This window comes from Emys orbicularis, chromosome 15, assembly GCF_028017835.1.
Source record: "Emys orbicularis isolate rEmyOrb1 chromosome 15, rEmyOrb1.hap1, whole genome shotgun sequence".
NCBI classification, from domain to species: Eukaryota; Metazoa; Chordata; order Testudines; family Emydidae; genus Emys; species Emys orbicularis.
The window spans coordinates 26095414-26119747 of NC_088697.1; the positions used below are offsets into that span (position 1 = coordinate 26095414).

The window sequence follows — 24334 nt, forward strand, 5'->3', positions numbered from 1 at the left end:
TCCTGAACCCTACACTCTTCCTGCACCCCAACCCCTTGCCCTGAGACCCTTTCTGCACACCACACCCCCTCCCACAGCCCGCACTCCCTCCCTCCCGCACCCCAATCCCCTGCCCCAGCCCTACATTCATGGCCCTGCATACAATTTCCCCACCCAGGTGTGGCCATCGGGCCAAAAAGTTTGCCCACCCCTGGGCTAGATGGAAAGTGGAGAGATCCTGAAACTATTTGCTGCTGTTAAATGGGGTCACAGTTTGGAAAAGGTTGAGAGAACCACATTTATTGAGCCAGAAATTGCTCAGTTGCAAGGGATGTAAAGCTGATATGATGGGGACGTTCCCTATTTATAAATGTTAATTTAAATAATATAAAGAGGTCTACCCAAGGCTCTAGGTGCCCTAATTAAAAATCACTAATTAATATAACTAATTACTAATTAGTATTTATACTGATTGTATTACTAGTTAATATTACAACAATTCGGTTGTATTTAGCTGTGTTATTCAGTGTCATGAATCCTTACGTGCATTGTCTGGCAGATGATCGTGAGTGGCCCTGTGTCCCCAGGTCCTTGATCTTCTTGCTGTCTTCTTTCCAGAGCTCCGTCATTGAAGGTTAGAGGGGATGGGGAAGAACTGGTACTCAGAATCGAGTAAGATCTGCCACAAATAAAGAGACGCTTGCTTAGAAAATGTTCCTTTGACTTATTGTCCTCAGAGTTGTGCCAGGATGTTCCCAGAGCCTGAGACAGGGCAATAAGTGGTTTTATTATTATTTGTATTCCAGTATGTGCTTGGTGCTGTACATGCACAGAGTAAGGGACAGCCCCAAAGAACTCTACAGTTAATTAGAGACAGGGTTTCTTAACCCATGGGTCGTCACTCCAAACTGGGTCAACAGAATGTGCCCAAGGGCTGCGTGGGAGGCCCAGTGAGGAAAGTGGTTTCTGTCAAAGGGTGGCTGGCGGCCCTGCAGGGGGAGCTGTTGCAGAGCCCATGCCGCACTCCCCCAACAGCCGTGGCTCCGGTCCCGCAGGTCTGGCTGGGCTCGGCTCCCTGCTCTGGGCGTTGAGACCTGTGCATGGGATTGTGGCTCCACTCAGGTTTGACCCAGCCGACCCTCTGTCACGAAAGGGGCTAGCCAGGCCAAACTTGAGTGAGTGGCACTGTGATCCTAGACACCACAATGTCCAGAGCGGGGAGCTATACCCAGCCACCCCACTGGAAGGTGCTCAGATATTAAGATGGTGAGCATGGTGAAAGAATTTATAGACAATAGAATAGTCCTCGGTCCAGATCACAGCATTCTGATAGCCTCCAGAAAGGCCCCTCTGCACACCCTGAGCAACAGAACCAGGGAGCTGTTCTGGGATGGAGTCTTGATTCTTCCATGAGACTGCCTTCTCCTTCACACACTCTTATACTTGAAGTAGAAATCCCAGCTCAGAATACCCTGGAACTTGCCAGGAGGAAGGCAGGGATTATTATTATTACCATGATTTACAGTCACTCCCACCAAGTGTTGGGTACTTTCCAAATACACAAGGAATTATCCTTGCTCTCAGGAGCTCACAGTTGAAGAGTGGAGAGATAATTAGACAGAGATTAGGGAAGATGGAAGAATAATATTCAATTTCTAAGCAGCATGGCAGAAGGGCTTTTTTTTAGAGAGATTTACAGGTACGCAGGGCAGCGGCATACAGATGAGCTCAGGAAGGTCACACCATGCACAGGGTTGAAAGCCAGATCCAATTTTGCGACTGGCCCCTATCTTTATGATGATAATCTGAACCAAAAACTTGGATCTGAATTGTGACAGGTAAGGTAATAATACTGCAATATCCTTGGGAGACCTTATGAATTAAGTTTAAGTATCTTCAGGGTCAATTGTATTAAATGCAAAGCTTATGTATTATGGTGGGCTGGGATTGTATGTAACCTCTCTGGATGGGAGAGGGGGATGTGATGTGAGGCTTGGGAGAGTTCAAAGGACTATATTGAAAATGTGCCAGACAAAAATGGACCTTGGGGACAATAAGTATGAATTGGATTTCCTCAGAAATACCTAGGGAAAGGTTAACAAAAATTCCTCATCGCCAGTTGTGCAAAAACCCAGCCTTTTGAAGCTATGCCCTGAGGAGCTGAGTCATTGTCCGCTAATGAGCTGTTCCAGGAGGTTGGAGATCAAAGGCCCACATCACATAAAGAAATGGCTGAACTGCCCAGTCGAGGTTCTCAGAATCTGAGACAGTTATGAACTAGTAAACGGGGAAAATCTAGGTTGTGGGTTTTGAAGGACTGACCCCTACCAGAGCCCAAGGCTGGAGGGGGGGGGGTGACCCCTGGAAAGCTTTTTAGCATGTGTGTAGATTCTTATATTGGTTTTTAAAAAGTTTTCTTTGTGATGCTTTCATCTTAAAAATTAATCTGCTTGCCTAGAAAGAGTTGTATTGTGACTTATAATTGCTGGCAATTATGTTGTTCATAACCTTGGAAGAGAAAGCAAAGCACAGAGACGGGCCTGTTTAAGCAGTCTGGCTTGCTGGGAATATCACGATGTAGGTAAGGAACTGTGCAGCCTTAAAAACATCCTAGTCAGGAGGGAGAGAGACGCAGGTCTCTGCCCAAGAGAGGTGAAGCCTCGGTGGCACCTGCTGGGTGGATCACGGAGGGGGAATACAAGTGCAGTTGCCCTGAAACTGTGACATGAATATCCCCCAAACTGCAGGGTATGGGAAATCTGCATGCTGGAGCCTACCTCTGATCCCCTTCAAAGTGACTGTCAAGCCATAGCTTCTTGCCTTTTGTGCTGAACACCACAGTGGCCGTGCTGACAAAAGGTGCAGCTGAGACCCCGTGGGAATGGGCAGCAGTGTGCAGCTGGCATATTCCTGGTCCTTTCTCAACCCTTGACGATGGCCAGCAGCAGCATTTATATCCCACTGCCTTAGTCATTTGATAGTGTGGCAAGATGCTGACCCAGGCGGATGGAAAGTGACTTGTCTAGTCTCCTGTTTTCCCTTTATCTCTGAGCAATTGCTCCATTGCTTCTTAGACTCTGTTTCTCCACCTATCCCTCCTTAAAATTCATGCAACGTAGTTGCATCCATTCATGGATGCTAGGAATGGGTAAGAATTACGACGACGCAGAAGCGAACCTCTCTGCAACCTCCAATATCTTGTGGTTGGAGAAGTGCCATAAATCTGACTTTGCCGATGTCTCCCTTGCTCTGCTCGTGACTCAAAAATAGAAACCACTGGAGCCCATTCAAGTTAGTCATCTTCCACACATAGCTCATTATTTGGAAGACCCTAGATAAAAATATCCATTGTCTTCTGGGTGAGGCAATTATGCTCCTTGCCTTCCCCACAACATCGCTGCCAGCAGCGTTGATTCTTCCCTGGGGGCAAAGTATGCCCTTTCCTATATAGCCCTAGAAGGCAGGATCTGAGGAAAGGCTGGCCAAAGAGGTCTCTACCAGTTTTGCTGACGGTAAATCCCCTACAGGCTTTTGGGGGAGGTGGGAGAGGAAAGGGAGTGTTCCTTCAATGTCCCCACTCACTGGAGTTTAGAGGAGATGGGAGCAACAGCCAGTGGATCCACCAGCCGCTGCAAGCTGTAGAATGGGACTGCAGGAGTGGAAGGGGCTACTGAAGCCCAAGTGGTGACTGAGTGTGGCTTGGGAATTGAGGATTTCTTCTCTATCCTCCTGGACCCTGTGCCAAATCTGGCTTGTTGAAGGAGGCCAGGAGTGGCTTTGGCCCTATAAGCGAGAGCAGAAATAGGCAGCCATGTAATATCTAATGCAACAATTTGCAAGTGCTGCTGGTATGAGGCTGGGGGAGGAGAGTACTTCTGCCTTTGCAAACAAGATAAACCTCTCCAGCCAAGCAGCTCAAGCACCTACCAAAGCCTCCAGCTTCAGCAGCCTCCACTTGAGCTGGTCTGAGTCCACAGAACGACAATGGGCGGGTTTCTACAGTCCTGTCCCTTTAAGTTCACATATGAGAGAGACCCACAGTGCTGAGTGTTTGGTTTTGTGGCTCCTGTGGGGAAGCTGCCTATAACTAGCTTTGCTGGGCTTCCCACTTCCCTTCCAGTCTCCAGACACTGCTGCGGGCAGGGAGTTTCTGACTCTGAGTTGGCAGTGCAATAATTCACAGAGACGAATGGGTGCTTAGGGAATAGCCTGCAGACAACTCTCCTCCAAAAAGGACTTGGGACCAGTTATTTTTTGGGGGGGGGTGGCTTAGATTGGTTCCAAGTTGTTACAGCACAATAGCACTGTTAGAAGGAAAGGACCTAAGTCTTTAAATAATGCAGGATGGGAAGCACTTTGTTATTGCAATACTTATGGCCAGACCCTGAGCTGGTGTAAATCAGGGTAGCTCCACTGTGGTCTGTACAACTAGACCAATTCACACTACATGAGGGATGTGGTCCTTGTTTCCTATGTTTTCCTCCTCTGTGTGATTCAAACATGCTGTGGCGTCGGTAACAGAACAGCCATTAGATTACATTTATTGCAAACTCCAAGCTTTCTTCTACATTCCTTACTTTGGGGGGCACACCAGCAAAACATATTAAAGCAAAACCAAAGGAGCCCGATTCCATTATTTCTTCGGTTCTTATATGGCTCCTGTTGTAACTGAGCACCGCCACCACCTAAATTTGAATGCATTCGCCTCCACAACATGCCTGTGAGGTGGGGAAGTGCTATTATCTTCATTGTACAGATAAGGGAACTGAGACACACAAAGACTAAGTGGTTTGCCCAGGGTCACACAGGATGTCGGCGGAACAAGGCATTGAGCCTGGGTTTTCTGAATCCCGGGTGAGCATCCCCACTACTTCACCATCTCCTTTATACTAGTGTAAAATCGGCCGTCACGCCCAAAGTCGCCGGCGTGACCTTGGTGTAAAACTGGTGTCGGAGCATCGGCCCTGCCCCGAGTTCCAGGCCACCAGCTGGAGCTCAGCCCCCATCGGCTTCAGGGGAGAGAGGGAGTGAGGGCGGGGCTCCTGGGAAGACCGTGGGTGGGGCCACAGCCTGGGTTAGGGGAGGCTTAGCCTCCCCTGACCTTCGATACCCACCACCCGTGGACATACCACAATTTTACAGGGCTGTGTGGGGGAAGGGGTCCCAAACCATGGGGCATAGAGGTCCTCAGGAATTGCTGCCCTGGCAGCTGAGAAGTGATCCCACTGTCATTCTGCAGCCTTTGGGCATAGAGAAGCTTCCATCCATGGAGCCTCCCATTACACCGCCCAGCTGGCCTGCTCTAAGCACATCCTATTGCACTTTATTAGGCAAACTAGCCAGGCCTGCTGTCCTTAGGCAGAAGGGGTGGCCTAGTGTTCTATGGAACTCTGCAGTGGACTCTCTAGAAGATTGTGAGCTCTTTAGGGCAGGGGATCACCTTTTTGTTCTGTGTTTGTACAGCGCCTAGCACAATGGGATCCTGGTCCGTGACGAGGGCTCCGATGCACTACCATGATATAAATACATTAATTAATAATTAATAAAATGCAAGTCCTGCAGAGCTGAATCAATCTCTTCCAGCTTTTGTCGTTTACTATATTGGCAGAGTAAGGGAGGGGAGGAAAAGAGGGAAGGGTCTTTCAGAGGAGATCTTCAAAACCAGGTTATGCCTGGACACTAAAGATCCTATTTTGTAGGACACAGGGCTTGCTTCGATGTCCTAGGTTAAAATTTGTCCTCTCCTGATTGCTGTGTGGTGCAGCTGGCTATCTACCAGGATGCTGGCCAACACCCCAGCAATGGCTACTTTTCAATGTGTACAAGGAATTTGTTGAAGGCGCTTTGGCATCCATTTGGGATGGTACAGGCTATATGATCAAAAAGTATGTTTATTGTGATCAGCAGGAAAATATTCACTGTCATTATCACTTTTATCCAACTCCAGGGCTGCCCAGTATTCTCGGCATGAGCCCCAGTTTCGTCAACATGCCACCTGTTTCAAACCCCTTGGAACCTGAGCACCTCTGAATGCCAGACACACGGATCATAACTCAGTGAACTGGGTTGCCATTTTTTCCCAAGGGCAGATCCGTAGTATTGCAGTGAGTATTTCTATCTATGTTGACTTTCATTGGCAATGCTGAAACCCAGGGCCCGTGTGCCTGAAAAGATAGTCTGAATGCCTAGAGGCTTTCCAATTATTATGAAAATCCAGCCTGCTGTACATTGCATTTGGGAGTTGAGCTTAACTTGTCCTAAGTTTGCTTTCTTCTAAATGGCACTTTATTACCTAATATGCACTGTGGGAATCTGTTATGTAAAATCGGTCTGTTTCTGAGTAAGTAAGAATGTTTTTGATAAATGCTCCATATTGCTTTGATTCATTATTTATGTTCTTTAATGGTAATCAGGGAAAGGGGCATTTCCTTTCTTCCCTTTCCTGGAGACAAAGAACTGCTGGAATTGCCAAACTTTTGCTTCCCTTTTAGTTACTGTAATATAATAATAATATTTTTTTAATGTATTGGTGCCCAGGCCCAAAACTCCTCCAGGAACCTTGAGGAAAAATGTAGATTTCAGAATAAAATAGGCCAGCTTGCTATAGAATAGCGTCAGTGTGTGAACACAGATGACAAGCCCATTGCAGTCAGTGAGGTTTTAGTGGAGAAAGGATGGTCTTGTTAGGGCACTAGACTGTATGGGACATTCCCACCTCAGCCACAGACTTTCTGATTAACCTTGGTCAAATCATTTCAATGCTCTATGCCTTGGTTACCAGAGATGTTTCCTCCACTCATGGGGGTGTTGTGAAGATGACTTCATAACTACTTGGGAGGTATGGTGATATTAGAGGGATGGAGCGGTACCATGTAAATACCTGCACAGAGATCTAGAAAGGTTTGTCCCATCTGACTGCAATGTTGAAACCATACGTCAGCAGCCCTTGTCTCATGGGGAGAACTTGGTAAAGTACGGATTAGAGCAACATGACAGACACCTGCAAAATGTGAGCCCTTCTGTTTTGAAGTTGTATGTTGGTGCCCACCAGAGAGAATGCGGCCTTTGGGTTGGGGGGAATTCAGGTCCTGTGTGCAAGGTGTGGTAGTCATTTGCATTGATATGTCGGTTCAAAGCTGGAAAATGAAACTAGCCATTGGGTGTTCATCTGTTACTAACCGCACAGTATGTGACTAAAACTGAAAGGGTAAAAAACAAACAAAAAACCATCCTGAACCTTTCTGTTGTTTTGTTTCTTGCATTTCACTCAACTTGGAGATTTCTTTGGTCGGTTTCTTTTTTTATTCCTAGTCAGTTTCATGCTTCTGTCTCTCTTGTGCTAACACCATGGCCAGCACTGGCTTGTTAACTCTCCCACCCTACCCGCCTTTCCCCAGAAGACTTGTGTGTCCATTGAAGTTTTAAATAAGACATGCCTACATTTGATTTGTAACTTCCTCCCAAAAATGTTGCAACTTCCCCCACCAAAAATTTAAAAGTTGGAGGCCAGATTGTGGCTTGGATTCTGCAGGGTGCAATGCCCCGTTAGAGGGATAGTGGGCAGGAAGATGCTTTCCTTCTCTCCCCTCCCTTATCTTGTGTCGCCATGCGAGGGCTAGTCACAAAGGGCCAGATTTCCCAAGGTATTTAGGCACCTAAAGATGCAGACAGGCATTGGTTTCAATGGGAGTTAAGTTCCTAGGTGCTTCTGAAAATTCCACTAGGCAGCTAGCTGCCTAAATACCTTGGGAAATCTAACCCAATCCTTGGTCCTTATACTCAGGCATCACACACAATGGCACTAACCTCCCCAGAGAGATGGTCTTGCAGGAATGCGCGCTCTGTATCATTCCATTACAAAGGGAGCTGCAAGGAACACTATGGCTCATGCTCCTGGTCTTGCCACTGAGAACTTCTTTATGGGACAGCACACTTCATAATTCCCCACCCCTCTTACTGCAAGGATGTGCCTTTATGGCTGCCATCTCCCTCTGGCCCTGTAATAGTTGGTGGTGACCCTTTGAACAATGTTGCTGGAACACCCTGAGTAGTTATATTGAGTTTCTGGTCCCATGAAGAGGAATAGAGCCTGCTTTTCCTTTTGTTCAGGTGAGTGTTTCTGTGGCTGTATGTTCCTCCCAACATCAGTGACAAAGAGAGACCTTGTTTACTCTACTATCATTTGCATTAGGTGAATCCCACTAGCTGAATTCCACTGTCGCTTCCTGCAGCCAGAGACTGGCCTGAGCATTGCTTACCCATGAAACACCCAGGTCCCGCACTCGTCTGCCTTCGTGATGTAATTCTCAGGCAACAGCCCAGAACAGCCGGTCGCTAGGGAAGTGCCATAAATCCAGCCCTCGCTGGTGCTGGTTTGCTCCACTGGGGACATAAAAATGAAATCCCCTGGAACCAGCTCAAGCTCGTCGTCATTCTGTGGGATGTAGGGATAGATCACTTGCAGTGTCTGGGGAGAAAGAGAGAGCGTGTGAGAAGGGCATTACAGAATCCTGGGCTACGCGAGAAGGCTGAAGGAATGAACTCGCATATGCCTCTCCCCTGCTGTCTACTACCTTCACCCAACTAGACAATTAACCCTTCTTACACCAGTAAAAGAGAGAGCAAAGGAGAATACAGAAATAAATGATAGGCATTAAAAATGGAAAAGCCTTGTGAGATCACCCAGTCCCACACTCCAACTGCTGCAGTCTCAGCTTTCTGCATTGTATTACCTAGTTCTAGTGCTTTATCCAGTCTAGTTTTTAACAGGAGGTGAGAGTAGATGATTACAGTGGTCCCTTCTGGCCTTATAAATCTACAAAAATCATCTTTAGAATGTGCTGTCTGCCACATCCCATCGGGAAAGTATTCAATCCTCATTTCAGTATTCAGTTTCCATTTGCCCCTTTCATCCCCTTGCTCCTAGTCATGCTGCGCCTTGTGCCATTCTAAATAATCCCTCCCCTTCCTTGTTCTCCAATTCAGTAAAAAATTTAAGCATGTGCTTAACTTGAAGCATTCTGTTGACTTGGGCCTACTCAAGTACTTAAAAGTTAAACACGTGCTTTGGTCCACAGTTGAACTGGGGACTTGGTATTTACACACACAAGGTTCCCAAGGATCTTCTTCTATGTATTTACTTATGTTCCAGTTAAAACGCATTTTTCTTCCCCACTCTTTATTGGCTTTGAAAGTGGGGCAATGACCCTTTGTCACTGAGCTAATACATTTGAACTCATGATATTCTGCTCTTTACGAGGACATTAAGAAAACAAAATTAAAGGCACTGAGGAGTGTACTGCCTAGACCATCTCATTTTACAATTATTTCTTAAGATGAATGGGCTCAGGTTTCAAAGTAGGCAGAGAAGTAGCGAGTAATTAGAATTCTACTTCTGTCTGTTGCACTGTGATGTGATGAAAATATATATCCCATTTTGTGTGTTCATGCTTGTTTGTGTATTAGATGTGCACATAGGTGCATGTATCGGGGTGTGAGTGTACAAATATAACATGTAATATTCAAGAGAGCATGGATGGGATTTACACAATTTTTGTTTTGTTTTGTTACATGTTTACAAAAGGGCAAAAAGCCCTGTAAAACTGAACAAAAAATGTTCTTATGGGGGGGGGGAAAGTTGCTTTGAATGTGATTGTGCTGTTCCCTTCTGCCAGCTGGGAGCTAGAATGTATTGTAGGTCATGAGATAGAATGGCAAGTAACCTTCTTTGCTAACTCAAGTGGAGTCAAATGTTGATCAGTAACTTTCCTTGTAAATACCCACAGTCATCCTCCACTTCAACAAAAGGCTTGTTGTCTGACTTATGCACTAGTAACTTTCATCGCAAAGCAAACATCTAATGAGCAACTCTGTCCTTTTTATGTACCTTGTATGCTCCGTAAGGAAATGTGACTTGTCATGCCCAGAGCCGAATGTTGCTCCATTGATTCTAGTATCCTGTTTCTGGCAGTGGCCAGCATCTTCAGAGGAAGATGGAAACTAGTCACTGTCCCTTAATATCCCAAAGCCAAAACTTCCACGCTTGGGCATGCCTAAACCTGAACACTTAATAAAAGTGCCTGATTTTCAGAGTTTCTGAGCATTTGCTACTTCTACTGCAATCAATACGAGTGCTGGGCATATAATTTGGTCTCTCCTATTCTCTCCCTGTGGCACATCATAATCTAGTTTTCTGTGGGCTGTGATACTTTGGTCAAATTTCAGCTGTGGGAATTAGTGTGCAGGTGGCGGGCGGTGCTGATGGCCTGTGATGTACAATAGGTCAGACTGGACGAGTTGGTGCTCCCTTCTGGGCTTAAATTCTGAGAGTATATCTGGATTCTGGCTCTGGCACATATGCCTTGGGGAACAGGCTGAATCTCTGTAAACACCTTGGGACAGGGCCTAGGATGTGCCTTTGTAACTGAGCGGGGCCTGATCTCAGTTTGGAGCTTTGCAGGAATGCTGAGATACAAATCAACAGCAGCCAATTGCAATTATATTTGATTGCTTTCTTTAAAACTGAGATGAACTCCAAAAATTACCTCGTGGTTAGCAAATCTTATATCTCGAGAGAAGATTGCGGCGACCCAGTCGCATCCTAGCTTGACGTCTATGTTCTGTGCTAATTTCTCCAGCGTGGGCAAGTGGCTGGTTTGGAAGTGGTAGGCCAATGTCACGTGCAGCTGTTTCTTATGGGGTTCTACATGCACATCTGAAATGAGAAAGATGCGATCAACAGCAAGCGACTGTCACATTGAACAGCAGACTCTTGCTCCATTTTCAAAGGCATTCACCCCATTAGTGCAGGAGAATTGAGCAAAACCTTTCAGTTAGCAAAGGGAAGACAAATGGCAGTCTGGTCTCTGAAATCAAACCTATAGCGCTGCGCACTGGTAATGCACCATTGATCTGAGTCTGACCCTTAGGAATTAGATTAGAGGAGCATTTGGTACCAGGGAGGACAGGGGTGCTTCATGAAATCTTGTATAACCCACTGCCTGTTTAGTCTGCGTTATGCTTCCCCAGCCTGTGTGCCTGAGGTACAGAGGAGACGAATGTGCGACTGCCTGCAGCTCCAGGGTTTAGCAGTCCTTTGGCTCAAGCTACAGAGGATCATGCTTTTAGCTGTGGAGGTCCCAGGTTCAGGCTTGACATACTTGCCAAACTTGAAAATCTCAATTTTGAGTTCAGAAAACTAATATTTTTGATTGGGAGGTGGGAATTCCTGACATTTTTAAACCGTTTGGGTTTGCAAGGCCATTTTGATTGAAAAATGTCATTTTTCTAGCTAAAGGGCAGCCTTTCCCCCTACCTAAGGGGTTGAGGATCTCTCCAAAAATAGGCTGATCAGAGAGGGCTCCTGCATATGGTGCAGGTCTGATGCTCAAAGGTGATGAGCACTCTCAAACTCCTATTTGACTGCCTCTAACATGGGTGCTCAATATTTCTGAAAAACAGTCAGTGGTTTGTTTTTCTTCTTAATTCCCCCACACTAGATCTTTTCTTTCCTGGCCTCTCCACTCTGTATTTTCTCCAGGGCCGGCTCCAGGCACCAGCCCAGCAAGCAGGTGCTTGGGGCGGCCAACGGAGAGGGGCGGCACGTCCGGCTCTTCGGCGGCGGGTCCCTCAATCCCTCTTGGAGCGAAGGACCAGCTGCCAAATTGCTGCCGAAGACTGAAGTGACGGCGGTAGGGCTTTTTTTTTTTCTTTTTCTTTTTGCTGCTAGGGGCGGCAAAAACCCTGGAGCCGGCCCTGTTTCTATCTGTTCAGTCTGTCATCTTCTGCATCCATTACATTTCCCCCTCTCCCGCTCTGTGCCTTTTTTCCTCCCACAGGTGGAGAACACAAACCTGGGAATGTTAGAGTTCATGTTGAAGTTGAAATATTCAGGTTAACACAGCTTGACGTCCTGGCTCCACTGAAGTCAATAGGAATTTTGCCATAGACTTCGGTGAGGTCAGGACTTCACCCACAGTACTGAAGTATTTTAAAATAAGCCAAACAGAGTTTAAGGTGAGTCGGGGAGTACTCCCAGGATAAGAGGTGAAGCTACTGAGAGAACCTACATAATGAAGGGATTAAAAAAGGTGAACACACAGGTGAAGAAATGAGGAAATGCCAGAAGCTGGGAATGCGCGACAGGGGATGGATCACTTGATGATTACCTACTAGTTAATTCCCTCAGGGGCACCTGGCATTGTCTACTTTCGGCAAACAGGATACGGGGCTAGATGGACCTTTGGTCTGACTCAGTCTGGCCGTTCTTATGTTTTATATAAATCATAATAAACAGAACAGTTCAAACTGGAATACATTGTAAAAATAACTTATTTTTCCTGATTCAACCACATCTAAAAATTAGGGACAGACCAAACGGCAGGCATTTGGAGACTTGGTTCCAAACCCAAAATATCAGGTGCTTGCCCAACCCATTTGAATCTCTCTTATTCAGCAAAAAAGGACACGTTACAGGGGTGATCTCTGAAAAGGGCCTGGGACATTGAATGTGGGTACGCGACATAGCAGTGTGCTAGCAATGCACCCTTAAGAATTAGCTCAGAGGAATATTTGGTCTAAGAGGGAACAAATCTCATGGGAACAGGCTGCCTTGAGATTGTTGGTGCTCGTTCCTTTTTCTGGTTGGACTAGAAGCAGTGAGGGCAGCCATTTGTGCTGTGTTAAATTGCTCAAAAAAAGCAGGTGTTTAAAGCTTACAGCCATTTCCTCCCTCTCCTGAAAGTGAGTGTGTCTCTAGGTCACTGTCAGGTGAAACTCCTGGGGACTCAGGACAGCCTGCATTCTACAAGGCCAAGTATATCTACTTTGTTGTTGTTGTTTTAACTATAGCACCTAAATGGCAGCTGTTCTGAGTTCTGGATGGGGGCTTGCAGCTCTACTTCCGGCCACTATGGGGTGCTGGACCAGCAGCAACATACTCCTGAGAGTCGCAAGTTCTAATCCCTCCCCCTTCCCCATATGTACGGAACTGCTGTTTTGATGCATTTTAACCCAGGTGGTGTAAGCCTATGAAAATCTAGGACCGTCTTTTGCTGTGTCTAGTTTATGCTGGGTGCAGCAGGGGTGGGGAGGGTGGGATGGCAAGGAGCTGGTTACAGCTCTCTGATGCTCTGCTTCAACCTTGTTGCTGTTCCCTCAGGGGCTGTATAGCTGCCGGGGATCGCCAGAGCACATTGAGCTGTGGCTACTCCCACTCCATCCCCCTGTCGTGCTCCCTGCACCAGGGCAAGGAGGCACCGGAGTCAGTTTTGCTGGTTCTGTGCCTGCTGGCCACTCCCATGTGCCATGGGACACTCCAGCAGAGGATTAGGCAGGTTTCTCCTCCCTTTGCATTAGCTAAGTGATGGTAAGCAGGCCAGAGAATCTGGTCCCCAACACGGAATGGTGAATTTCCTCTGGACGTACAAAGGCTGAAAGGGGTTTCCCTTTGGTTGCTGAGGTATTTTACACATCTTCACATAGAGCTGGGCTTGCTTCCGGGAAGCAGAAATGCTGTAAGAAAACTAAACGCACTTTCTGTCCTTGGTGGGGGAAAAAGCTTGTGCCAGCGCAGCTTGTGGTAGTGAGCTGAGCAGGAAATTCTAGCCTCATAGACAAAATGTCTGTTTGAAAGGTTAAAGAACTGTCAAATGTCAACTTCCCTTCCAGGAGATAACACTTCAGAGCAAATGTGATGTGCTCTTTGAACTGAAGACAATAGGTTCTGTGAAGAGGCACTGAAACCCCAGAACACGTGGTGGGGTATTCCTCGCTCGTCTTCCTAGCCCTGGAACCTCGCTTAAAAATCCAACATCACTTCCCTGAGCTTGAAAGCCCTATTTCTGAATGGCATCAAAACTTTTGCATCTGAAAATGCTCTCTGGGGCACCTAGGCCTTGGCTACACTCGCGGATTCACAGCGCTGCCGCGGCAGCGCTGCAAGTACTCCACCTCTCCGAGGGGAATAGCTTGCAGCGCTGCGAGGGAGCGTGCAGCGCTGCAGGTGCTGATTACACTGGCGCTTTACAGCGCTGCACTCGCTGCGCTCAGGGGGGGTGTTTTTTCACACCCCTGAGCGCAGCAAGTGCAGCGCTGTGAATTGCCAGTGTAGCCAAGGCCCTAGGAACATAGGAATCACTAAAGCAGAGCAGAACAATGGGCCATCTAGCATCCTATCTCAGACAGTGGCCAAGGCTGAATACTTCAAAGAAGGCAAAATTCCCACCTTCCCAGACCATGCACCAAACTGGGCAATACAATTGCATGGAGGGTGCCAGGAGGGTAGATAACACAGACACTAACTAGGCTCCTGATTCAGCAAGGCACTTGGGCGCCTGACTAACTTTAAGCACGAGTAGTCTTACTGATGTCACTGGGCTAATTACCTTCCTGTATTGGGGACAGTATTCCTTACATCTCTCCCCTCAGAGTCGAGAATAGAATTCAGGAGTCCTGACACTCAACTCATGCTCTAGCTACTAGATGTCACTGCTTTTCTGTGGACAGCATTAAAAAAAAGCATCTTTCTCAGCGTGCCTCCTGTTAGCCTAGTGTTTTGTCATTGGCTATTCACTGTAAAATGTCAGGCCTACCAAAGACGACGGTTAGTGTGCTGCCATGAAAACGATGCCCGTTGAAACAGCCATTACGGGATAAGTAATAGGCTAAATAAAGCGTATATCCTAGTCCCTGGCATCTTGGATTACGCTACAGTTATTCACTGGACAAAATCAGCTATTTGTTTTAATGGTCACTTTTACTTAAAAGGACATCCTTTATATCAAGCTCTTTCTTAGCATGAATGAAATATCTTGACAGAAGGGGAATGCAATTGTAAGAAGAGCATGTTTTGGGGAGGGTAAATTTAGTGTGAGGACCAGTCTTGGGAATCAAATTAATTTATTTAGTGTCAGATCCTCAGCTGGTGACTTGGGTGGAGTTAAATAAATAAATAAATAAAATAAAAAAATTAATGGAGATATCTTATCTCCTAGAACTGGAAGGGACCTTGAAAGGTCATCGAGTCCAGCCCCCTGCCTTCACTAGCAGGAGCAAGTACTGATTTTGCCCCAGATCCCTAAGTGGCCCCCTCAAGGATTGAACTCACAACCCTGGGTTTAGCAGGCCAATGCTCAAACCACTGAGCTATCCCTCCCCCCAGTTTTGCCAGTTTACACCAGCTGAGACTCTGGCCCTTACTATTTACCACAAAAGGGATACTGTGCAGGGAGTGACACTGCCCCATGCTTCAACCCTGATTTGGAAAAGACCACTTCTGGGGGAAAACAGTCTAGTCTCTCTTCCCCACCCAGTCTAAACTGCTAACAAGGAGGCCAGTTGTGGTGTGGGCATCTCTCCCTTAAGGATTGGACTCTGATTCCCAAACAGCCCATCCTAAGTTTTTATCAGGACCTTCTGGCTAGACTTTGGCAGCACAGTGGGTGCATTTTACCACGACATACCAGGAATATTTGGCACTAGTCAAGATACAACACTTGGAGCCCCTAGAGCTTGCCTTTGACATTTCTTTCCTGTGTACTCACCCACTTTAGAAGCTGCTTCTGTAGCAAAGTCCGCTGCAAACTTCTTGAGGACCTCAGCGCTGTCCTCCTTGACGAAAAGCCCAATGAAGTTCGAAGACGTGTAGAGTTCTAAAGGCAGGGGAGCAGGGAATTTGCATTTCCATCGCATCACTGTGGCCTGCAGGGCTTCATTGAGTGCATCAATCTTGCTGTCTTCGCACTGCCAATGGAAGCAGGACAAATGTTCCTTAGGGGTCAGGAATTCGTTCACTGGGACCGTATATACCCTTGGAGTGTACTCAGAGAAGAAAGGAAGGGTTCAGGGTGATGGACCTGAACGGTTTTACACCTTGGGCTTTCATCAAAGTAGAAGAATGTAAAGAACTAGCATATACCTCAAACAAAATGAAACAAGCAAGAGCTGGGTGAATACAACAAAAACTCTTCCATGGATTTGCATTCAAATATTTCAGCTAACCAACTTCAGAGGTATTCACTTTCCTGTTGCATTTGTTGCATGGCCTAGTTGTTGGGGTTCCCCTGAGACCTCTTCCATTTGGTTCCCTAAGAACTCATCTCATCTCTCGTCTTGTCACTCAGGCTCCTTTATTTGGCATACAACAAAGCTATGTTGAGTTGATTAGATTCAAAAATAGGAGGTGGGTGTAGGCGTACCACACACCCAAAATTACAGGGCAAACCTCTTCCTTTACATATGTTTACCATTACATTGCATTTACTATACATTACATTTTGGGATTGGCTTGGTCACTTTATAGGAACCAATCCCAGGACCGCATGCACTGTCCATACACAGCTTACTCTTTACCTCAACTTATGTTCCAGGCTTATCTTATCCATTGTTATCTTGTCCATTGTAAATGGCTCCCTGGGTGTTCCCCTTTATTTTAGGTAGTACAGACATTCTGTTTCAGATTGCTGATCCATTTACCTCCCTAATCTTGTCTCCCAAGAAATAAAGCCTCATCCATATCTAATTACTCAGGTCAAGCCAGGCCTGCACCAGTGATTATCATGTTTCCAACATGCCCATCAATTTAGTAGCCTTCCAAAGTTAGTGACCCTCTAGGAGGAAGAACTAATCCCCTATCTCTTTCTTATGATTCCTACAAGAGATATGTCAGGTGTCTTGCTCTTCGATTTTATTTTTCAGAAGTTTTACCATAGCCATTCTTATCTAGTCAAATACAATGACAAAGAAAACACAGCAGGAGTACAGCTTTAACATTAACACAGTATGAAATATTCATAGATAAATACTCCTGAGTGTTTATAAGATAAATAATTCCCTAACATCCCATGCACCCTTCCCCCCAAAAAGAAGCATCAGAAGCCCAATATAGCTGGAGTCTCTCTGTAAAGCTCAGAAGAGCTCCATTCATAGTTGGCGCTTGTGCCTCTAGAGGTTAGTGTTAGTTTTTTTTAGGTTAGCTCAGTCAGCCAGTCAAAGAATGTGTGTGGGGGGCGGGGGGTAGCAGATTTCCCTTTCCGTCAAATGACTCTTTCAGTCACTAAATGCTGCAGCAATCCATTTCCTGGCATTACTCAAACAAGGTGGATCTCCTAGAATGCTCAAAACACAGAGACTTGAGGTGGGGGAAACCTCTCCCCCAGTCGCCTTAGAGCACCAAACACTTTCTTCCAAAACATGAACATATGTTGACATTCAAAGACTATCCGAGACAGGTTTGCATTGGAACTGTCACAACTCCAAGATTTGCTATGTGGGGTGAGTCCAGCTTTAAGCAATCACCCAGGTGACCAACAATATCTCTTTAGAATTTTGTTCTGAACGAAATGCAAAACCAGAATTGGATGTTCTGCACATACGATGCCAGATATTGTCCCACCTGTCAGAGCAAAAGGAAATGTTTAGCATCTTCTCCCTTTTTTCTTGCATGGTACAGTCAGTAGGATAAATCAAGGAGTTCACCATTTGTATGTGTTACCCACAAAATGTTTTTGGCTAACATACTTTTTAAGGTGCACTTCAAGTGGATTGTTTGTTGTCTGCCAACAGTTCCCCAGCTCCTTTATAATTTTGAGTCAACGCTTATTGTAGAAAGGACCTTGCTCTATTGGGTAGCTGGTGTTTATCATGAAGATACATGAAGCAGGCTAAAGATGTCTGTTCAGTAATCTCTTTTATGGTTAATGTGTCCATGGTTAGCCTGGAGGATTTGAGTTTTGAGCTATTAGCACATTTTAATAGGGGTTATTCCACATTGGTACCGAAGGAGAGCTGGGGAGATTAGAAGTGGTTATGGATTTGATTTTCTTTGGGGAAAGGCCAGCCAAGCAAAGAATAAGATTGTGACATGGCTGCCCTAAGAATCAAACACTGGACTCCTGGAGGAGCATCTGTGTATATTTTGCCTAGTGATGCTATGGTGATGAGAACGTTAGCGCTGCATGTGACAATCGTTAAGACGATACTGGCGCCAGTCTGTGACTGATACTGATTTAGTACAAGGGACTCGTGAATTCTCTTTTGAGCTCTGCCATTCATTTACTGTGTGACCACGGGCAAGTCACGTCACCTCTCTGTGGTTGTTTCCCCATCTGTAAAATGTGTAGAGTGACACTTCTCTGCTTCAACAAGGGGAACTGCGAAGCTTAATTAATGCTTAAAAAGATCTCTGGATAAAACACCGTATAGAAGTGCAATGCATCATTGGCTTCCAGCAGGACACCATCTCCTAGAAGCCTAATGAAAAATGAGCAAACATATTTTTCAGAGGAATTCAGTGGCCTAGTCTCCAGTGCTATTATTCTGTTAAGACAGTGGTGGCTTGGAATGGACTTGTTTAACAACCATTTTGCTGCCCAGCCTGGTGTGCGTCAAGCGAACCCAGTAATAATATTCCCTGAATTCCCTCCAGCACAAAGCATTTTACGATCACTGGAGAAATATGTAACTCAACCTGCTTGAACCTGGTAATGGTTGCTGCCAAACAAGATGCCCAGGACAACTGAATGAGAAGCACTGGCTCACCATGAAGAACTGGCAAAGAGTAATGTGTGGGAAGATGTTGTGAGCCTTGTTCTTCCCACAGATCTGCTTCGACTGCTGCCAGAAATCAGAGAGCTTCTGAGCCAAGGGGCCGGTGGGGCGCAGGTAGAGGACATATTCCCGAGGCAGGGGGTCATCAAGGAATGGGTCCCCCACATGAGAGAACAACCTGAGAGAGAGGAGGGAAGAGGTGGCTATTTAAGAACGGCAGAAACCTTGAGTAAGAGATTAAATAAAAAGACCCATATTTTTGTAGCAGAAAGAACCAAAATTTGAGTTCTTCCCCACTCCCCATATGTTACTAGCCTGGGGGCCACTGATCTCCCAGGGACCAGGCATGGAAATGTACAATTCTGCAGTCTATATGTCCAGTGTGGCCCAGTTATTATTACTAAGTAGGGAGGAAGTCTGTTCTTTCAGTTAAGACCCTGGACTGGGACTCAGTAGACCTGAGTTCAGTCTTTGGTTCTGCCATAGGCTCTTTGGGTGACCTTGTGTTAAAAGTGCTTCATAATTTTGGGTACCCAATTTGAAATATATTAAAGGGGCCTGATTTCCAGAAGGCAGAAGTTGCAGTACTCTCTGAAAATCATGCCCTTTAACTTGTTCTCAGTGTGGACACTCAAAACCGAGGCACCCAAAAACCTTTGTTACCTTTGAAAATTAAGAGCTCAAACTTGCTCCGTTCCACAACTGTGAAGTGAGGGCAATAAAACTTCCTTTCTCTCACCTAAGTCGACCTTGCCTATTGAGATGGTCAACATTTTGGGGCGGGGACTGTCTCTGACCATGTGTCTTACAGTGCCTAGCACAATGAGACATTGATCTTGCTAGTGTCCCCTAGGTACTGCCGTGGTATCAACAAACAATAACGTGGAGCTTCCATAAATAACATTTCACATTACAATCTGTAAAATATGGTAAATAAATCTTATCCCCTTCTAAAAATTATTTATTACTTCATACCAACCAGTCACATGCTGCTTGGACACTTCTTCCGCCAGTGGATGCCAATGCCTTTTGTCTGAGGAGGGGGAGGTAAAGAATATTCCATTGTTAGTATTAACGGGTAGACAGAAAATGGATAGTAACATCTGCTGCTTGAACTGGACTCGGCAGCCATCAGAAACCCTGGTAACTGTGGTTCTGGATTTGCAGACACAGGCAATAACTAAAGGCCAGAGTCTGATGTCCTAACTCCCATTGAATAATGCATTCCCCTATGAATGCTCCAATTTAACTCAATGAGACTATTTGTGGAGTAAAGCACAGGTAGATTAAGGCAATCCAGGTCCATAGACACCCCCCCGAACTGATGCCCCACCCACTGCGCCATGTCCTGTTCAAGGTGGTAGTGGCAAGGGCCATCCAAACATGGGCAGTCTGCTCAGCTGATGCAGGTCCAGCCACTGCTTCCAGGCTGAAGTTTTGCTCCTTCCTACCCACTACTTCCTCTGGTCAGGTGAGCTGGATTCCTACAAGAGAAGAGAGAACTCCGCTCCTCTGAGCAGTGGTACCATTGCTCGGCTTGAATGAGGGCTTGAGTGAGACTCTGGCCTTAGCTAACCTGAGCGGCACAGTTAATGTCAACTGTGGCACCAAGAACAGTCAATGGGGCAGAGAGCGGTGGAGTAGCTTTCTCTGCAAGGCAGCAAGGTTAGAGCACGGGCAGAGACGTGCCCTGCTGAGACCGTCTAAACCCAGTCACAGTGTTGAATGCCAGATCTTCCAATTTTATCGTCAGCCTTGTGATAGTTAATGTCGTACTTGATGCCCCGGCTTCTGGAGACACGTGATTTTGTGAGAATCTCAGTTTTCATTTTAAGAAAAGCATTTCTAGTGCTCATGGTTGCACAGAAAAGTTTGAAAAAGTGACCCGAGCACACCCCAAAGGCTTAAAAACTAGGAGTCAAACAAAAAGAACTCCAAACTTATTTTTTTAAAAACTCATAATTGTTTTTAGCCAATCTTGTGACTTTCTGGGATCTGACTCATGATTTTGGAAGGTGAGGGGTTGGCAACATGGCATTCACATATTGCCTCATTGCAAGCATACCCTGCTTAGGAGGTATATTCTCTCTTCAGGCTTTCATTGTGAAAGGGCTGCAGTGTTTTATTTACAAACACAGGGAATATGGTTTCCCACTGCTTACAAAAATATCTTCCTGCTCCCTGCTCAATCTCTTAGCTGCCCCATGGCGCTTTACATGTCATATCAGCACCATTTGTAAGCAGGACTTATCTAAATGTGAACATACATGGAATCTGGATCTATTCTAAATGCACCTTATTACAGACTCAATAAAATTAAATGTTGCTTGATCAGTTTACAAAAGACAGCGTGCAGTGTCTGTTTTCTTTCTCTTTCACTTGGTGTGCTTCATTATAGATAAGCCCCTTTGTTTCAGATCCATTGCTAACAGGATTTTAAAATGACCTACTTATTGGCCTTTTGATCAGCATGAAAATCAAAGTGGATGGATATGAAAATACAGTCATCTCATTCAGCTTTAAGAGGAGCAGAGAAAAGCAACCACCACCAGGGGGCACAAAGCAAATATTTTCAGCCTGGCATAACCTATGGAAAAACTGCTAAATGTGTGCAGCTCCTGTTAAATTGATCACGTTCCTGTCCTGATTTTTCCCTTTTAAGTGCATAAATATTCCCTGTTATTCTAACAAAGAATAAATAAAAATGTACCAGGAAAATACAGGAGGAAATCAATACACTGCAATTTAATGTTGGATAGCACCTGTTTATCCAAAAATGTTTCCCCAAATATCGATATAATGCACTGAAAAGCAGCTATACCTGGGGTGGTCAATTAGTCTACAGAACTCATTGCTACAGTACGTCAATGAGGTCAAGAACTCATTAGGATTCAAAAAAGGATTAGATGTTTATATGGATATAATTGTGTATATTAAAACATGAAGAACAACTTTGGAAAGGATAGAAACCTCATGTTTCAGGGCATAAGCTGACCTCTCATAATTGGCGGTCAGGAGGAAACTTCCACGGGGAGCAGGTTATCTCATAACTCCTACTGCAGGGTGTCTTTCTCTGACGCAACTGGTTCCGCCCCACTGTTGGAGACAGGATACTAGACTGAGGCTACGTCTTCACTACCCGCCTGAATCGGCGGGTAGAAATCGATCTCTCGGGGATCGAATTATCGCGTCTCGTCGGGACGCGACAATCGATCCCCGAATCGACGCTTGTACTCCACCGGCGCAGGTAGGAGTAAGCGCCGTCGACGGGGGAGCCGCGGAGGTTGATTTGCCGCCGTCCTCACAGCGGGGTAAGTCGGCTCAGATACGTCGAATTCAGCTACGCTATTCGCGTAGCTGAATTTGCGTATCTTAAATCGACCCCCCCCCCCCGTAGTGAGGACGCAGCCCTAGATACACCATTCGTCTGATCTAGTCTGGCATGTGCTGCACAAGCACACAGCCTGCTTTACAACATCATGGGGAAGGAGAAAGTTTGATGCAGGGCACTAGGACAAAACCACGGCTCTTACAAAAAGCGCCGTGTGCAGCAGAGACTGCCTCAATTTCTAAGGATGCCTCCAAAATGCCATATCATGGGACCCTATATAACTGTCTCATCAGGAGAAAGGGGACTGAACAGATCCCACTGAAAGGTGAACCCCAGTGGTTCCAGCAGGGAGTCTATATACTTGAAATTCAGGGCTTTGAAGCCTTGAACAATCAGTCATATACGTACAGTGGCATCTTTCCCAGGATCAAGCAGCAGAAGCATTCAGCTACATGTACAGCTTCTGTGAAGGTAACAATTCTGCTTGCTGCCCTCACCTCTTCAGCAGGTCCAGGAACACGGGGCTGGGACCAACACAGGAAGTGGCTGGTTTTATTTGCCAGCTGTTAAACTGGTCTAAGCGGCTGCCTTCGTACTCTTCTATGGAGAGTATAATCTGTCTCAGAACTCTATACAGTAAAAATTTGCCTCATGACAGGAAAAGCTCTATTCAGCTGCTAGCTGATACCCTCAAACTTGTTAAATATTATGTTATGGCTTATTGTAAAGTGAAGACTTCCTGATATCTTTAAGCTGACCGCTGACAGTGCATGTAGGCCGAGCTGATAGAATCAATACGAATATCCTGCATTATTATCTTCTGAGAGAATGTACAGTTGGGTTGGAGGACATACTGGTTTAAAATGAGTGCAAAGGGCCTGGAGTCAGCACTTCTGGGAGGGAATTAGTCTAGTGTTTAGAGCAGGGAAATGGAGTCCGTGCTCTCCAGCATTGTACTCTTAGTTCTGCCAATGGCTCCCTGTGAAGATTTGCTATGCCTCAGTTTCCCTATCTATCCTTAGTTAAGGTTTTTGAAAGCACACGGATATCCGTGCAGGAATAGCGCTGCACAAGTGCCAAGTCTTCCTAATACACTAGCACGGACATGCATGAATGAGAGAGACTCAAACCACCGAGTCGGCTACATTCCATCTATTCAGTTGCTTCTCCCCACAAATACGTGCTCTCATTTTGAGAAATTAAGAGGAAGGCAAAAGGTACTGACGCAGAAAGGCCAGTGTTGCAAATGTGTGATTATGAAAACACTTCCTACTCAATGTTTGTGCTGCCCTTATCTGCCAGCATTCCATTGCAATCAGTGGAACACTGGGACATTCCCAGCTCACGCCTCCTATTAGGACATAACATTGCATAGCGTCATTGTGTCCCTGGTGTGTTCTACCTAGATGCACTTTGTCTAGCATAGCTCTAAATGACTCACACAGTGAAGCTTCCATTGCTTTCTTTGGAAGACTATTGCACAGTTCGCTAAGCCCTGGGGATGCAGAGCCTGGGGGGTGCCAATCCTCAGCTGGTGTAAACTGCTATATACCCATTAGCTTCAATGGAGCTTTGCCCATTTATACCAGCTAAATTTCTGGCCCTAGAGTTTCCTTAGCTCTGTTTCTTCCACTCACTCCCAGTCAAACTGCCTCAGATCAACCAAACAACCCCTCTCCTCTCTCTCCTTGCTTGTTTACATTAGTGGTTCTCAACTAGGTGTACAAGTACCCCTGGGGGGACACAGAGGTCTTCAGGGGTACATCAGCTCATCTAGATATTGGCCTAGTTTTACAACAGGCTACATTAAAAGCTCAAGCGAAGTCAGTACAGACAAAAATTTCATACAGACAATGACTTGTTTATACTGCTGTATATATACTATACACTGAAATGTAAGTACAATATTTATATTCCAATTGATTTATTTTATAATTCTCTGGTATGAATGAGAAAGTCAGCCATTGTTCAGTAACAGTGTGCTGTGACACTTTTGTATTTTTATGTTTGATTTTGGAAACAAGTAGTTTTTAAGTGAGGTGAAACTTGAGGTACGCAAGACAAATCAGACTCCCGAAAGGGGTACAGTTGTCTGAAAAGGTTAAGAACTACTGGTTTACACCCTTTAAAATGCTGTTGAAACTTCACTCTCCACACCATAGACCTGGTGCATCTAATGCATTTAAGTTCTATTGTATCCACAGCAGCAAATCTCCATTTACATTAAAAATTTACTTCCTGCAAAGCCCCACTTGCTTTGAAATGAGCCATTTCTCCAGTGCATAGTGTGGGCTCACAGGCTGGCTCATGCCCCTGATTTAGTCTCTCCAGACCCCAGAGCAGATAATTCCAGGCATCATGCATTGTGCAGCAGGACATAGGGTGCTGCCACCCACCCCTCTTGCCTCATTCTCTACATGAACCTATGAATGTTTTCTTGGAACGAGTGGTACAATAAAGCTCTGTTAGAATAGACAG

General features: G+C 45.7%; 1 protein-coding gene across 1 annotated transcript in view; it reads right to left on the bottom strand.

Moving 5' to 3' along the window:
- The window catches only part of UBASH3B (ubiquitin associated and SH3 domain containing B), a 97724-nt gene that overhangs the window by 16897 nt on the left and 56493 nt on the right, over positions 1-24334 (bottom strand). Inside the window, exons 2-7 of the mRNA XM_065417189.1 lie at positions 19505-19558; positions 18517-18703; positions 15522-15720; positions 10524-10693; positions 8238-8446; positions 523-658 (exon numbers count right to left, since the gene is read on the bottom strand). Of these exons, the coding sequence (XP_065273261.1) occupies positions 523-658; positions 8238-8446; positions 10524-10693; positions 15522-15720; positions 18517-18703; positions 19505-19558 (955 nt within the window). The remainder of the gene's footprint in view (positions 1-522; positions 659-8237; positions 8447-10523; positions 10694-15521; positions 15721-18516; positions 18704-19504; positions 19559-24334) is intronic.